The 17,688-nt window shown below is 47.9% G+C and overlaps 2 protein-coding genes across 2 annotated transcripts; both read left to right on the forward strand.

Annotated features, from left to right (window-relative positions):
- Positions 1-1,281: 1,281 nt before the first annotated feature.
- LOC118087637 (interferon-induced transmembrane protein 1-like) lies at positions 1,282-7,314 on the forward strand. Its single transcript, XM_035120475.2, has 2 exons — positions 1,282-1,919; positions 4,150-7,314. The coding sequence occupies exons 1-2, from the start codon at positions 1,575-1,577 to the stop codon at positions 4,318-4,320; spliced, it is 516 nt and encodes a 171-aa protein (XP_034976366.1). The 5' UTR covers positions 1,282-1,574; the 3' UTR covers positions 4,321-7,314.
- A 68-nt stretch (positions 7,315-7,382) lies between these two features.
- LOC118087919 (proline-rich transmembrane protein 1-like) lies at positions 7,383-11,404 on the forward strand. Its single transcript, XM_035120992.2, has 2 exons — positions 7,383-7,843; positions 10,747-11,404. The coding sequence occupies exons 1-2, from the start codon at positions 7,502-7,504 to the stop codon at positions 10,915-10,917; spliced, it is 513 nt and encodes a 170-aa protein (XP_034976883.1). The 5' UTR covers positions 7,383-7,501; the 3' UTR covers positions 10,918-11,404.
- Positions 11,405-17,688: the final 6,284 nt, after the last annotated feature.

Genomic DNA, 17,688 nt, shown 5'->3' on the forward strand with positions numbered 1-17,688 from the left:
CTCTTCCTGGGCTCCAGCGACAGCAAGCCACGGGGGGGGGGGGGGAGCACAAGTCCCGCATCCACGGCTTCCCCCCTCTCTCTCTCGCTCACACACCCCGCCGTGGCGCCGGCAGGAACTGGGAGCGCAGCAGCGGGTGTCGTCTGTTCAGGCTCCGGCTCTGCAAAGACGACGTGGCGGACTCGGATAACATTGGACTCCGCCACCTCCCATTTCCAAACTTTGGGAAGAAGGCGTAAGCTTCTGGCATGGTCCTAAAGCCGTCCGGTCTCCTTCCCAAGGCCTCCCTTACCTGGATTTGAAAAGGCTCCCCCCTGGCTCAGCGCCCAGTTCGTGTCGCACTGCCCTAAATCCGTACTTACTAAAGGCTTATCCACACTCTGGAAAACCAAACCGCAAAGCATGGAAAATCCGAGTTGACCGAGCGCTAAAGTTTGGGGGGGGCGCACTCCAATGTGAAGATTTGAAAAGAGCTAGGAAAAAGTTAGGTGCGAGTGAGCCCTAAGACAGTATGGGCTACAGGAGCAGCCATCATGGCTACATTCCCTCCAACAGTCCCAGCTCCAGCACCGGCTTTAGGGCGCTGCAGACAGCTTCCCTGAGTTGGGATCCTTGCTTTGGGTTTTGTACCATATGGATCTAAGAATGTCTATAGTGGAAAATGAGATCTGAGTTGGCACTCTGTCAAGTATGGGATAACGTTTTCACCATGCAACGTCTTCTGATCTCCTAACAAGCGGGATGAGTGATTACTTAATAAACAGCTGCTGTCATCTTAATTTCCCCCATAAACTTTGTGCAAACAAATCAGGATGGGTGGCCAATAAGCGAGTCAGCTGGAAGCAACCTTTATCTGTTTCTCAAAAGGCAATCTGTCCTTTGTTTGCTGAAACCTGGGCTACAACCCGTTCCCAGTCAGGAGTACTTGGAGACAGGATTGGTGGGCAGAGAGAGATTTCCTAGCCATTCGAAAAACTACTCCTTGGGAGTGACCAGCCAGTCTCCAAAACGAAAGGAAGGTTTTTGGCAATTCTGCCAGGACTACTAAAGCAATTTCCAGCACCAGGCCTGGTTCCAGCAACCAATTTTTGCCTCAATTTCTGACTTTGCAATAACATAAAATATGGAAGCATGTGCCCATTTGCACCTTTGAAATGGTGCGGGGTGTGCTCTGTGTGTGTGCATGCGTGCCTATTCAGCCACACAGAAAATATGGGGAAAGTGAAGGCCACACTCAGTTTTAATCTGACTGCTTTGGGTTACCAATTTCCTCGTTCCTAGCCTCTCGTACTTCTGGGATGGAAGACCCGGTGGAGCTGCTGTTATATTCTCCCACAGCTAGAGCCCTGACTAGGGGTCACTTGAGAGAGCAGCCGGCAATGTAAAGCTAGCTCCCAGGCAAAAAAAAGACTGATTTTTTGTAGAAAGAGGAGGGGGGCTGGAGGAGTGGCCAAGGGGAGGAAGCGTAGAGCGCCAGCAGCTAATCACAGACAGCTGAGGAGGAACAGAGTGAAAGACTTTAGAGGCTGCGTTCAGGGAACACCAAAAAGGAAAAGGAGAGCAGGCCGTTCACCATGAGCAACTACGAGAAGCTGAAAGAGGACCCCATCACTCAGGATCCACCTCCTTACTCTGACAAAGACTCACAACCAACTAAAGACCCTAAGCCAACTAAATCTCTTTCTGGATCAGAACCCCATTGCATGGGCTGGCCCTCTAACCCTGTGCCATCCCAGTACCAACATTATGTTGCAGCTGGTACAGGATCCCACCAAGTTTCGATCCTTCAACCTCCGCAGGCCACCATCATCATTCGTGGTCCACCTGCCAATGAGCCTGATTACTTGGCCTACTCTATCTGTACCATGCTTTGCTGCTGCCTCCCCCTAGGCATTGCTGCCTTGGTTTACTCTATCAAGGTAAGTGAGCCCCTCCCTCTTTTTCTTTGGGCTGGGGGAGATGTAGTGCTATAATAACAGAGGGTCCAAGAGGCCCCATGGCCTTTTAGCAGAGGCCTGTAGAAGGCTACAGGGTGGCTTGTGGTGTAGCCGATATTCAGGGGGGCAGGTGAGCCTAAGGCTTCTGGATTTCAAGGTTTGGGGGCCATTTCCCCACCCCAATAATTCAAGCCACTGTGTTGTCTACAGGGACAGGGAGAAATGGCAGAGCACAAAGTGGGTGGTTGTTTCAAAGAGAACAGTATAAGGGGATCGCTAAGGTGCTGCTTTTGCTCAGTCGAGGCAAAACTCGGGCAGGGTGAGGTTCAAAGACGGGACTGAGTCATGTCTGTGTGCAGGAGGGTTCCAGCTGGCTGGAGGGGCTCAAGCTAAGATCTGCAACTCTGAATCTCCTACGCTTCAGCAGGAAATAAAATGAGCCTCACCACCTAAAGAGGACTTGACTCCTGTTCCCTGGCAGGCACAGGATGACTCTCAGGCAGCCAACATCCAGAGAGGTAGATGGGTTAGCCTGTTGCAGCAAAACAGGAAAGAGTTTCTGATGACTACTTCAAAGTTGCATGGATTCTTTGGGACATTTGTTTTCACAAACTAGGCGTTGTCTAAGCTTCTGGGCAGCTTTCTGAGTTAGGGGTGGGTGGCACTGTTTTGTGGTGGTCCAGGTCCTACTTGGATGGTCATTTCTAGAGGGTGATGCTTAGGGAGTGCTCTTCGACCCCCTGGACCCTTCAGTGTGGGGTTCCTCAGGGTTTGATTTTATCCCCTCTGCTGTTTAACAGTGGCATAAAACCACTGAGTGGGGTTATCTGGAGTTTTGGAGTACAGTGGTACCTTGGTTGTCGAACTTAATCCATTCCGGAAGTCCACTGGACTCCCAGAACTGTTCAAAAACCAAGGTGCGGCTTCCTGCACTCAATACCGTGTTTCTCATATTTTAAGGCATCCCCAAAAAATAAGCCATGACAGGATTTCTAAGGGTTGGTGAAAAATAAGACATACCCCGAAAATAAGCCATGTCGTGTAGCCCCGACCGAGCGAGAGGCGAAGGCGCGGGACCCAGCAGGAGCTCCCTGCCTGCTTCCCCGAGCCGTCGCGCATCGGGGGACAGAGCCGAAGATCGGCGGGCGCTCCTTGCTGGGCTTGACAAGCCCGGCAAACAGCGCCCGCCGATCTTCGGACCTGTCCTGTGTGACAGGCGGGGGTGGGGGGGGAAGCGGAGATCGTTCTCCGCTCTCCCCCCACCCCCGCCTGTCACCGAAGATCGGCGGGCGCTGTTTGCTGGGCTTGACAAGCCCGGCAAACAGCGCCCGCCGATCTTCGGCCCTGTGCTGTGTGACAGGCGGGGGTGGGGGGGAAGCGGAGATCGTTCTCCGCTCTCCCCCCACCCCCGCCTGTCACCGAAGATCGGCGGGCGCTCCTTGCTGGGCTTGACAAGCCCGGCAAACAGCGCCCGCCGATCTTCGGACCTGTCCTGTGTGACAGGCGGGGGTGGGGGGGAAGCGGAGATCGTTCTCCGCTCTCCCCCCACCCCCGCCTGTCACCAAAGATCGGCGGGCGCTGTTTGCTGGGCTTGACAAGCCCGGCAAACAGCGCCCTCCGACCTGTGCTGTGTGACAGGCGGGGGTGGGGGAGAAGCGGAGATCGTTCTCCGCTCTCCCCCCATCCCCGCCTGTCACCGAAGATCGGCGAGCGCTCCTAGCTGGGCTTGACAAGCCCGGCAAACAGCGCCCGCCGACCTGTGCTGTGTGACAGGCGGGGGTGGGGGGGAAGCGGAGATCGTTCTCCGCTCTCCGCCCACCCCCGCCTGTCACCGAAGATCGGCGGGCGCTGTTTGCTGGGCTTGACAAGCCCGGCAAACAGCGCCCGCGTGCACTTTATTAAAAAATAAGACATCCCTCAAAAATAAGCCATGTCGTGTTTTTTTGAAGAAAAAATTAATATAAGACATGACTTATAATATGAGAAACACGGTAGGAAGCCGCAGAAGCCACGTCGGAAGTTTGGCTTCCAAAAAATATTCGCAAACCGGAACACTTCCTTCCGGGTTTGCGGTGTTTGGGAGCCGATTTGTTTGGGAGCCAAGCCATTCGACAACCAAGGTACCACTATACATTGTCAGCAATACGCTGATGATGCACAGGTCTACATCTCCTTTACATCTGCCGTCAGTTCCCTCTCTCTTTCTCCACAGACCCAAGAAGGGAACTTTAATGGAGATGTGATATCTGCCAAGCGAAACTCCAGGATGGCTCGCATCTTGAACCACACAGCCCTCGGAGTGGGGTGCTTCTGTGTCGTTATGTATATCATCATAATTGCAACTTTGTATTGGCAACTGAAAAACCAGCACCCACTTGACTGAGGATTCACTGCACAGCCTCCACATTGCGAAAGACCTCCCCACGGTTGCACTACCAAGAAGAAGGCCTGGTTGGATGCTGTGCTTTATGAATCATTCCATAGCAGGAAGTGCTAAAGGACTGAATCACACGTACAGGCTTATCACATGATTTCTGTTTATTTTACTTGATGACCAATAATGGGATGTGTGTTCAAAGCATTGTCCCTAAGCTGACATCAAGTGCTCTTGGAAGTTCTACCTAGGGGGGAAATTGTAATATCCTATACTCTGCCATATATTTCTATACACATTATAATTTTTTAAAAACAAGGATTGGTTTTATAAGAGATTCTGAAAAATAAAATGTTATGAAACAGGATCTGGCGGCAATATGCATGCTCCATTTACAATTATAGATCAGAGATGGGAAAATACAGACATAATATAAAGCCAAAATATACCTTTGGTATGTGAATGTGTGGAAGTGAGTGACTAGAACTGTTTATTACATAGGGGTAATGGTTAAACAGAGACGCGGCTGGCACTGTGGTCTGAACCACAGAGCCTAGGGGCTTGCTGATCAGAAGGTCGGCGGTTCGAATCCCTGCAACGGGGTGAGCTCCCATTGCTCGGTCCCTGCTCCTGCCAACCTAGCAGTTTGAAAGCACGTCAAAGTGCAAGTAGATAAAAAGGTACCGCTCCGGCAGGAAGGTAAACAGCGTTTCTGTGCACTGCTCTGGTTCGCCAGAAGCGGCTTAGTCATGCTGGCCACATGACCCGGAAGCTGTACACCGGCTCCCTCGGCCAGTAATGCGAGATGAGCGCCGCAACCCCAGAGTTGTCCGTGACTGGACCTAATGGTCAGGGGTCCCTTTACATTTACCTAATGGTTAAGCAAGGCACAGTTGTGAAACAGGAACCCTATTCTACCAAAGCAAAGGAATAAAAATATTCAAATGTTCTACACATCTTCTTTTTTTGACATCTTTATTGAAAGTTCAAAAAGTACATAATTATATGTGTACTAAACATTGTGAGACATAAATAAAAGAGAGAGAAAGAAAAAGAGAAACAGAACCTGTGTAGAAGGGAAAACACAGCTGGGGGGGGGGCAATGCTGTATACTTTACAAGGTTGTTATTGTACTTCACCAGATCTTAACCTATTACAGTATTTGTAAGAATGGATTCCAGATATCATTGATTCAATCTTATGCAACAAAAAAAAACAGCCATCAAAATATATGAATCTTTGTTATTAGCAAACCAATTTGATATAAAGGTACTGAGGGTGGATTGGAATAAAGATTTAGAGATCCCCATTTCGACCCACAGTGGGAAACTGTTTTAACTGCTGTAACAAGGCTGTCTCTGGACCTTAGATTGAGGCTCATACAACAAAAAATAATATTTAGAATATACTGGACCCCATTACGTTTGTTTAAAAAAAGACTATCTAATGTATCTAACTGTTGGAGATGAATAGGATAATGCTTCTCTAAAACATACGTTTTTTCATTGTCTTATATTGAAAGATTTTTTGGCAGAAGGTAATTGAAACTATCAACAGAACTGTACAGAACAACCTTACATTTACAGAGCAAAATATCCTCTTGAATTATATAGCCAGCACATGCAACCTTACAAAAAGACAATACGAGTGGACTCTCCATGCCCTTACCACAGTAAAAAGACTGATACTGATGAATTGGAAAAATAAAAATGCGACTCCCTTCTACGATTGGATTGAAGACTTATACAAACTTGCAACATATAAACAACTTGCATTACAAAGTTACAGGTAGGTTGGTCTGACGTAGTCAAAACAAAATAAAAAAAATCCTCCCAGTAGCACCTTAGAGACCAACTAGTCTCTTAAGGTGCTACTGGCAGGAGTTTTTTTTATTTTGCATTACAAACGCAGACTTGCCATGGACAAATGCTCTACACTTAGCAAGCGACAGACATCAGGAGTGATTCCTTTCAGATACACAAACATTCCAAGTAGGAATGATTAGGTTGTATCCAGTGCTTCCCCTACTCAGAGTATACTCATTGAAATTAATGGATATGACTGACTTAGGTCCATTCTTTTCAGTGGGGCTACCCTGAGTAGAATTCAGTTGGATACCACGCAGAGTCCCATGGACAATGGCCATGTTAGTTGCCCTAGAATTGGCAACAATAAAATATAACGATCCATGCCCAACAAAGTTGGATTTAGGACAGTGTGACCGCTTCTGCTGCACCGGGCACCACAACTATGGCATGGTGAATTGAGCAGAATGGAAAGCAAAAGAAGGGAAGCACCAGATGCTGCTCAGCACTGCTGGGTCTGGTGCCTAAATTCTCCCAACGTTTCACCAACAGGAGTACATGCTTATCATAACCGTCTTCTCATCCCACAAATTCCAGCCCAAGCCCTGCAGAACACAGACAGGGAAGGTGTGGCCTGGGGCCAAACAGTGAGGCCTGGAGCAGGACATTGGGCACCCAGTCCTGAAGCAGCGCCCCATCCCTGCCCTAAAGCTAAAGAAAAAAATGTGCTTTGAACATTAATTAGTAAACGCCATCTATTCTATTCTTGCAGTCTTGTGTTTCAAAGGCAAATACTGCAATTGTATGCTGCTTCCGTTCCGGAAATCGGTTCGACTTCCAAAACCAAATCATGGCTTCTGATTGGCTGCAGGAAGCTCCTGCAGCCAGTCAGAACCGCAGAAGCCTCGTAGAACGTTTGACTTCCAAAAAGAGTTCACAAACCAGAACAGTCACCTCCAGGTTTGCGATGTTTGGGAGCCAAAATTTTCGGGAACTAAGCTGTTCGAAAACCAAGGTACAATTGTACATATTTTATGATTGGGGTGTATGCAGTTTTAGGGGCGGGGTCATTGCCAATTTCCTTGTTCTCAGCCACTCATACTTCTGGTTTGGAAGGCGCAGTGGAGCTGCTGTTCTATTCCAGAGACAGAGCACGGACTAGCAGCCACCTGAGCAGAGCAGCCGGCAATGTAAAGCCAGCGCCCAGGCAAAATAAGACCAAAGTTCACAGAAAGAGAAAGGGAGGGAGGGAGGGAGGCAGCAGGAGGTGGGGAGAAGAGCTGGAGGTGCAGCTGGGGAGAGGAAGAGCAGAGCACCCAGCAGCTAATCACAGACTGCCAAGGTTCGGGAAGCACAGGAAAGGAAAAGGAGAGCAGCCGTTCAACATGAGCAACTACGAGAGGCTGAAAGACGATTCCCCCATCACTCAGAATCCACCTCCTTACTCTGACAAAGACTCCCATGAAGACCCTGAGCCAACAAAACCTCTTATTGGACCAGAACCCCACCGCATGGGATGGCCCTCTAACCCTGTGCCATCCCAGTACCAACATTATGGTGCAGCTGGTGCAGGATCCCACCAGGTTCCGATCCTTCAACTTCCGCAGACCACCATCCTCATTCGTGGTCCACCTGCCAATGAACCCGATTACCTGGCGTACTCTATCTGTACCATGCTTTGCTGCTGCCTCCCCCTGGGAATTGCTGCCTTAATTTACTCTATGCAGGTGAGCCCCTCCCTCTTTTTCTTTGGGCTGGGGGAGATGTAGTGCTATAATAACAGGGGGTCCAAGAGGCCCCATGACCTTTTCTGATTTCCTTTTAGCAACAGTCTGTAGAAGGTGACTTGTAGTGTGGCTGAAATTCAGGGAGCAGAGGAGCAGGATTCAGGCTTTGGGGACTCTTTCTTCACCCCAATTGATGGATAAAAATAGGGGTGGTTGACTTTTGCTGCCCAACTCCCTAAGGGACCAAGTCCCCTAAGTCTATGAACGGTCAGAGATAAATGGATGGAGGCAGGATGCAGTGAAAGCAAGGCAGTTCTTTATTTTTCTGTTGCAACAGAGTTCCCTCCCCTCCTAGCAGGGAGGGAAGAGAGACCCAGAACCAAGAAGAAACATCTCTTTTAAGGGTTATCATTTTGGCTTGGAGGAGAAGGACATCCCCTCTACAAACAGTCAGAAATTACATAACACATAATGTGGGGTAACTGTGGCTCAGGTAGGCCAAGGTGTCATATTCCTGAGGATTTGGCAAGATTTACATAGATCCAGACACAGTTTGCAGAAAATGCATTTGATAAGACCAGGGGTCGGCAACCTAAGCCCCATGGGCCACAAGTGGCCCACATGGATCATTTAACCGGCCCCCGAACCGAGCTGCCCACTTGGCGAGTCCCTGCATGGTACACTAAATTGGCGCAGCATGGCACAGGGACTCACTTTTGCAGTGCTGGAAATCACAGCTGCGTAGATGCCGGAAATTGTGGGCATGGGCGAGGGATTTCCACTGGAGTGAACTGGCCCAGGCAAGGTAAACCTTGCCGACCCCTGGATAGGACAATCAGGATGCCTGTCAGACATCCCTCATCTGCGTAAACAGTGACAATTAATAAAAAGGAGGTTCAATAGATACAGTGGGACTTCGGTTTATGAACACCTCAGTTTATGAATTTTCGGTTTACAAACGCCGCAGACCCATCTGGAATGGATTAATTCACTTTCCATTATTTTCAATGGGAAAGTTCGCTTCAGTTTATGAACGCTTCAGTTTATGAACAGACTTCCAGAACCAATTGTGTTCATAAACCGAAGTACCACTGTATAAGAGAACGATCCCTTCAGGATCTTCCTGATTGCCACCTGCCTATGTGGACTTAGGCAAGAGGCATTAAGGAGACAGAGGAAATATTTAGAGTCTTTAGGAGACCCAAGCTGACTTTTGGATTGCTCTCCTGTACTATTGTGGTTTATATACTTATGCAATGTCAATTATCAACATTTATTTTATAGTTGATACCTTAGAATTCCTACAACACCACGATCATTTAAATCACAGTGTCGTGCTACAGGAGAAACTGCAGAGCACAAAGTGGGTGGTGGTTTCAAAGTACTGTAAACAAGATAAGGAGATCGCCAAGATGTTGCTCTTGCTCAGTCAAGGCAAAACTCAGACAGAGTGAGGTTCAGAAAGGGGACTGACTGAAGTCTGAACGCTGGAGGGTTCCAGGTGGCTGGAGGGGCTAAAGCCAAGCTATGCAACTCCAAATCTCCTACATTTCAGCAAGAAATAAAGGCAGCCTCAGCCCTATATAGTATCAGCACAGCTGCCTCTACCAGCAGTGTGAGTTGTTGCTTTGCTTAAAGGGGCCCAGGCCTCTGTGTTAGTCACTTGCTACGGTGGAGTGAAGGAGTCTCTGCTTTCATTGGGTCTTCCAAGTCCAAAGATGACATTGCCGCAGCCTCTGGCCATTGGAGAAGACAAACTCTGAATCTTTTATTTATTTATCTTTTAATTTTTTATTTATACTTTTCATTTATATTTATTACAACAATTATTCCATCATAATTTTAACATTTCAAACTTTGATTCCCTTTCCCCTGTTTCTGTGGTTTTTTACATTTCTTTTCATCTTCCTGCATACTCTGAATATAGGATATATTAAAGGCTGAATTAAGGGATGCAGGTGGTGCCCTAAAAGCAGTGAAAAATATTATCTCATCCAGTGATCTCATAGCTGTCAAGGACATTGTCTTTCAGCCACCAACTGCCTGGGTCAAATTCCACTTGACTATAAAAAGGTGAGGTACACTGAGCCACTCTTTCTGCTGTAAGAAAGCTGAGCATAAATGTTTTGTAAAGTTGCCCTTCCCCATGGATTTCTTACAAACGGGTTCACCATCTGAATTGCAGTCGGTTAATTACACAGGTAAGGGACCCAGGTGGCGCTGTGGGCTAAACCACTGAGCCTAGGGCTTGCTGATCAGAAGGTCGGCGGTTCGAATCCCTGTGACGGGGTGAGCTCCCGTTGCTTGGTTCCAGCTCCTGCCAACCTAGCAGTTCGAAAGCACGTCAAAGTGCAAGTAGATAAATAGGTACCACTCCAACGGGAAGGTAAATGGCGTTTCCGTGCGCTGCTCTGGTTTGCCAGAAGTGGCTTAGTCATGCTGGCCACATGACCCAGAAGCTGTACGCCAGCTCCCTCGGCCAGTAAAGCGAGATAAGCGCCGCAATCCCAAAGTCATTCGTGACTGGACCTAATGGTCAGGGGTCCCTTTACCTTTAAAGGCTGAATTAAAAACACAAATTCCCCTGTAGTTATTTTCCCCACCACACAGTGTCGCCTCTGTTCCTCACTTTATGACCTCTTCTAGCAATGTCACTTTTTCTTTTGTTTATCTTTCCTGCTTCCTGTTATTCCTCCTTCACCCAAACACAGTCATGAGCTTTCTCAGAAATGTGGGATTCCTCGGGGTATGATTTTATCCCCTCTGCTGTTTAACATCAACATGAAACCCCTGAGTAGGGTTATCTGGAGTTCTGTAGCACGTTGTCAGCAATATGCCGATGACACACAGCTCTACTTCTCCTTTATATCTGCGGTCAATTCTCTCTCTCTCTTTCTCCACAGACCCGAGAAGCCAACCTTAATGGAGATGTCATAGCTGCCAAGCGAAACTCCAGGATGGCACGCCTTTTGGCCAACACAGCCCTTGGGGTGGGATGCGTCTTCGTTGTTGTGTATATCATAATACTGGCAATTATGTATACAAATGTAAAAAATCAGCATCCACATAACTAAGGATTTGCCGCCTCCTGAAAGACCTCCCCACCACTGCACTAATCAAAGAAGGCCTAGTTGGATGTTGGGCTTTTTGATTCATTCCATAACAGGGTGTGCTAAAGGGCTGGTATACACATGCATGCGGATCACATGATTTCTATTGAATTTAAGCAATGACAAGCAGTGAACCCTATTCTACCAAGGGAAAGTAATCAAAGTATCCATATGCTCTTCACATAGCAAGCGACGGGCATCACGGATGATTCCTTTCTGATACACAAGCAAATAGGAAATAGGAAATATTAAGTTGCATCCGGTGCTTCGAATACCTGTATTCTCACCCCACAAATTTTAGCCCAAGCTCTGCAGCAGAGGGGCAGTGAAGGTGTGGCCGCGGGGGTCAAATAGTGAGGCTTGCAGGAGTCCTGAAGTGCATCATCCCTGCCTTAACACTAAATAGAAAGATGTGTCTTGAACGTGAATTAAATGCCACCGCTTGTATTCATCCAGTCTTGTGTTTTAAACGCAAATAATGTGCATGTATGCTGCTTTGGAACCCTCTTGGAGTGATAAAAATATACGGTGTTTTATACGGTGTTAGAGGAGGGGGCAGGACCATTGGTGGGGGACATGCCATGCTCCTTCGGGAGTAGTTTACCCACCTTTTTTCCCAACCTGCACCAAAGGCGCCAGCTTCTGGGGGCAATGGAAGGGGGCGATGCCACGTGTGATGCCACACATGTGACTTCATGGCGTCTGGAGGAGCCAGGGGAACATCCAGCCGAACATGGAGGCCGGGTGGCTTCAATGGCTGGTGGCTCAGACTCCACCTCCTCCTGCAGCAGCCACTAGCAGCAAGCTGCTTCAACCCTCCCTCCCCTCCATGGCAGGAGGTGGAGGAGAAGGAGTCGGCCACTGGAGCTGTGCCTCTCTCAGTCTGCACTTCACCTTCATGCTTTTTGGACATAGGGAGCCTGGAATCTCCCAAAAATATTGAGGGGGAGACAAAGGGGCTCAGCTCCCAGGAACTGGTGCCCCTGCCTTACACTCAGCTATCATCTGTGGCTCCTAGAAGCTGTCACTTTGCGATAACAGCCACACCCAGAGATTGGCTTCTACTGGCCGGCTAAACCAGGTGAGGGTAGCTGATGGGTCCCAGACCCTCAGTGACTTAAAGAATTCCCTGCATGTGAAGACAGCCTCCAGAAGACTATGAGACCACTAGTGGGTCCAACACGTGGTATCCGCACGTGCTGTAAAGGCAAGTGAGGGGCAGATGGTGCTGGTCAACCTGTAAGGTAGCCCATCTAGAAGAAGGAAAACTCTGATACTAAACCTTGGCTGCCTTGCAGGATATCTTCGGGAGAAGGGAAGGCTAATGAGTAAACCCTTCACAAATCTGGAGTGCAGTCCCCAAGACGGTTGGATGGCACCTTGTACGCCTCCTCCCAGCAGGTGTCGGGTGGTGTCCTTCCGCAACTCCTGCAGCCAAGCAGGTGCCAAATATATTGCTCTGCTTTCCTTTGGACCACATCAGTGAGGCCAAGAGTCTTGGCATCTGGACAGCCCAGGACCATCTTACACACTGCCCAGGCTTGCACCCCTGGGAGGTGACGTCAGTGCTGCTAACACAGCTGTTTGACTTCACCTTATTCTCTTCAGACAGACAGGTGCCAACAACATTAGGTGCTGGAGGTGTTTTCAGTGGAGACTAGTCCATGAGGGCAAATGGGGCAGTGGCCCACCAAACCTCAGGCAGCCCCCCCCCCCGCCGCCGCCTGCCTTCTTACCAGTGCTTACAACCAGTCAGGAGACAGCTCTGCCTGTGATTGGCTCTGGCGCCACTTACTGCCTCCCGGCCCAGCAGTCCCACGGCTACATGCTTTATGGGATGAATGCTTTTGAAATAAAATGAATAAATCTGAAAGGCCCTGTTCCTGCAAAGTACAGGCAGACGTCTTTGTCTCACTTCCTGTAATTTCACTTTGGAGCTCGCCTACTCATAACTAGTTCATGACACGCAGCGGTAATTATTTTAGCAGAGTTCTTTGTTTAAATAATGAAAGCTTTATTAAATCATTGTTCTTCATAAAATATAGTTTCAGAAACACAGACTCAGTTACAGAAACACAGAGGCAAAGATGTTCATGACTGTCAGGTTACACAAACTGGAACAGAGAGAGACAAGCCATGACAGTTTACATGTTTTTGCACATTTCACATTCGAAAGACACATTTCACATTCCAAGAACTTTCAGCTCAGATTCTTCATTCTGTAGATTCGAATAAGGAAAGCAGTATTTAATCAGCCACGTAGATTGATCAACTCAGCCGGTGCTCCCAATTGTGTGTGTGTGTGTGTGTGTGTGTGTGTGTGTGTGTGTGTGTGTGTGTTACAAAAAATGTAAACCGTAGGTGGCATCTTAGAAGAGTTCCTTCTCATATCTCTTCCAAGATGGTTCCTGGTGCAACACAGTGTGTGTGTGTTTTTCATCTGAGACCAGATGGACTTGTTGTTCTAAGATGTCTGATACCATTGCGTCCTCCCTCAAACCCTGTGTTGTGGGTGGGTACGATTGGATAGCCACAAGACCCTATTGGAAGTTCCCTTGATGCTGGGTTTAATCAGACCAATGGGACGCTAGCCAAACCAATCAAGGGACCTATATATGCCCATGCACATGACCCAGAGCTTCCTCTTTTGGTCAGTGCATCGGAACAACCATGCACCTATTTTTAGGGCTTGTGCGCTTGACCTTGCTTTGCTGTCGTGTGTTGTCTGTCGTTGGGACTGGGGCACGGCAGGAATTTTCCCCACTTGGCTGATTGGCTGGTGCCACTTGAGTTTTGCCAGCCATGTAGGAAATCGTCACAGCTTGTAAGGTTGCGGATAGGCTCTGGTTCAGGTGATAGGGATGGGGGAGCACTCTCGCCATCCGTATGTGAAGGGTATTCCATTAAATGAATCCAGGGACTCTATGGTTTGGTCAACCAGGCGAGGGGGTTGTGCCCATGCCTGAGTCCAGGGGGACATCTGGGTGGTGGACATAACATGTCCCCGGCTTTCCGCCTATCCAGGTGTTCACCCTTGGCTGACCTATGCTGGTGCCCTGAGTCAGCACTACCTGCAATGGTGCAGGGAGCTAGTCAAACCAGAGCCTATGCAACCACTCACTTGCTGTAAACAATAAAGTTGTGGCCTAAATTCTGCCAAAATCCAAACCAAAATTTGAATCTTGTCTGAATTTATTTAAGGGGGGAGGTTCAAAGGTCTAAACACACAACACACTTGCATCTTAAAGACAAAGGAAATCTTTTTTCACCCTTCAGAAATACTATTTAATTCACACATGTTATACAAGCTTACCTGTGTAATTAAAGGTAAAGGTAAAGGGACCCCTGACCATTAGGTCCAGTCGTGACTGACTCTGGGGTTGCGCGCTCATCTCGCATTATTGGCCGAGGGAGCCGGCGTATAGCTTCCAGGTCATGTGGCCAGCATGACAAAGCCGCTTCTGGCAAACCAGAGCAGCACATGGAAATGCCGTTTACCTTCCCGCTATAGCGGTTCCTATTTATCTACTTGCATTTTGATGTGCTTTCGAACTGCTAGGTTGGCAGGAGCTGAAACCAAGCAACGGGAGCTCACCCCGTCACAGGGATTCGAACCGCCGACCTTCTGATCAGCAAGCCCTAGGCTCAGTGGTTTAGCCCACAGCGCCACCTGGGTCCCTTACCTGTGTAATTAACCGACTGCAATTCAGATGGTGAACCCGTTTGTAAGAAATCCATGGGGAAGGGCAACTTTACAAAACATTTATGCTCAGCTTTCTTACAGCAGAAAGAGTGGCTCAGTGTACCTCACCTTTTTATAGTCAAGTGGAATTTGACCCAGGCAGTTGGTGGCTGAAAGACAATGTCCTTGACAGCCATGAGATCACTGGATGAGATAATATTTTTCACTGCTTTTAGGGCTTTTTTTTTAAAACTGTCGTGGTTTTTAAAATGTGGTGTGTGCGTGCGTGCGTGCCTAGGGTGTGTTTGATGCCCTGTGCTGCTTTTAGGAGGAAGGGTGGGAGATAAATCTCGACAACAGCAAATGGTTTATTATTAATGTGGGAGCAATAAAACCATGACCCTGGGCTTAGCACCACATCCAAACCGAGGGTGGGGTTTTGTGGCACTCAAATAAACCATGATAGCTAAAGCCAATGATTTCAAATTGTGGTTTGTTTGGAGTGAAATGAGCCACAATCCCCCCCCCCCCCCGATGGATGTAATGCCAGGAATCACTGTTTCTTGCTGCCGTTTGCACAAAAGACGAAATACAGCACAGTCATAGGAGCACTTTTTGTAAACCATTGCAGATTGCTGTGGTGTTCAAATACAGCCAGTGTTTAGATACAGTAAGGTAAAGGTAAAGGGACCCCTGACCATTAGGTCCAGTCGTGACTGACTCTGGGGTTGCACGCTCATCTCGCATTATTGGCCAAGGGAGCCGGCGTATAGCTTCCAGGTCATGTGGCCAGCATGACAAAGCCGCTTCTGGCAAACCAGAGCAGCACACGGAATCGTCGTTTACCTTCCAGCTGTAGCGGTTCCTATTTATCTACTTGCATTTTGATGTGCTTTCGAACTTCTAGGTTGGCAGGAGCTGGGACCAAGCAACGGGAGCTCTCACCCCATCACAGGGATTCGAACCGCCAACCTTCTGATCAGCAAGCCCTAGGCTCAGTGGTTTAACCCACAGCGCCTATATATATATATATATATATATATATATATATATATATATATATATATACACACATACATATACATACATACATACATATACATACATACATACATATACATACACACACACAACATAGCTACCTGCAGATAGATAGATGACAGAGAGAGAGAGAGATGATAGGTAGAAGATAGATAGATAGATAGATAGATAGATAGATAGATAGACAGACAGACAGACAGACAGACAGACAGACAGACAGACAGACAGACAGACAGACAGACAGACAGACAGAGATAGATGATACATAGATGATACATAGATAGAGTGATGATCAGAGAGATGGATGGATGGATGGATGGATGGATGGATGGATGGATGGATAATACATACATAGCTACCTGCAAAGATACATTGATAGATACATAATATACGGGATTTGTATGTTTTCCATCCCAGGGCAATCAGCAACTGTCTTCTCTGGCATGAAAGGATCAGTATCTTTGGATTTCTACCCAAATTTAGGATTCAACATAGACTAGACTACAATCATTCATTAATTTTATTAAACTTACATCCCGCCCTTCCTCCTGAAGAGTAGCAACCACATCAATAATTAAGCAATTTAATCTTACAAAAACAGTTTAAAACTTCTTTTTTATATAAAAAAAAACAAGCCTCTACTCCCACAGCAAATAAGTTCAGGGTTGCCAAGAACAGATCTTTCAGCCAACAAATGCCTACGCAAGCAGCAATGTTTGTAAATTCTTCCTAAAAGTTTATTATGAAAGAGAGAGGGATGCCTTATTAGGGCACATCTCAGATTCTCCAGTGTGGGACCAGTATATCTGCCCTGGGAGAGATTACTACTAGCCTCTCCAAATTTATGAATCTGCGCAGACCCGATGACATCTCAGATACTTGAGAATTGCAAAATCTCTCTCCCGTGTGTGTCCATTTCCACAGCAAGGATGACGAAAGAAACACTACAGCACTCCATGGCTAGAAATCATCCTCTGCTTCCTGGCCCTGTGTTGCAATACCCAGGACAAAACTGTCTCTTGCTTGTTGCTTGCCCCTCGTTCCACACACTGTTCTTCTGGATAGCTAGACACAGCAGAGCTGTCCTGTCTAAGAAGCTGCATATTGAAGAGTCTCCTAAGGAAGAATCCCGAGCCTGGCCTGCATTGCAGAGGCAACACACATGCCCAGACCACAGGAGGGTGCTAAAGGCAGATGGAAGGCAGAAGGTGAAGAAAGGGTAGGAGAACAGAGAAAGACAGAGAAAAAGCAGGACATCTAACAGCTAACCGGGGCAGCCACAAAGGAGGAACGCCAAGAACTGAGCAGAGGTTGCAGAACTGAGAAGATGACGGAAGAAGGAAGCACCACCATGAGCAACCCAAACTGTGAACAGCTGGGTGAGAAGGCACTTGCTGCTCAGAACCCCCCTCCCTACTCTGAAATAGATGCTTATGCAGAGCCTGACCCACTGAAACAGCCTGCTGGGCAAGCACCCCAAGCAGGCTATGGGGCAATGCCTTACTATGGCCCACCTTGTATGGGATCTAACCTAGGTCCAGTCCTTCAACCTCCACAGGCTGTCTTCATCACACCTGTACAACCCACCAAGGAACCCGATTACCTGATCTACTCCATCTTCACCATGCTCTGCTGCTGCCTACCCTTTGGTATTGTCGCCTTGGTTTTCTCTATACAGGTAAGTGTGTGTGAAAGGGAGAGGCAAACAAATGGGGGTTGGGGGTGAGGATTCGCTAGAACACAAAGGAGGCAAAACAGGCATGCCTGCCCTTAGAGACAAGGGGTTGCACCCAACCAAGTTCTACTCAGAGAAGACCCATTGCAAGTAATGGGTCCAAGTTCATAATGGGCATTGATTTCAGTGGGTCTGCTCTGAGTCGAACTAGCATTGGCTACAGTGCTGTTTTTGGAAGGTGACATCACAAGTTATAATTGGGAGTGGGGCTTCTGGATTTCGTTGAAAGATATTTATTTCCCTTTACAGTTCAAGCACTGGCACGACGGGAGTGGGA

This window comes from Zootoca vivipara, chromosome 6 (assembly GCF_963506605.1).
Source record: "Zootoca vivipara chromosome 6, rZooViv1.1, whole genome shotgun sequence".
Taxonomy (NCBI): domain Eukaryota; kingdom Metazoa; phylum Chordata; class Lepidosauria; order Squamata; family Lacertidae; genus Zootoca; species Zootoca vivipara.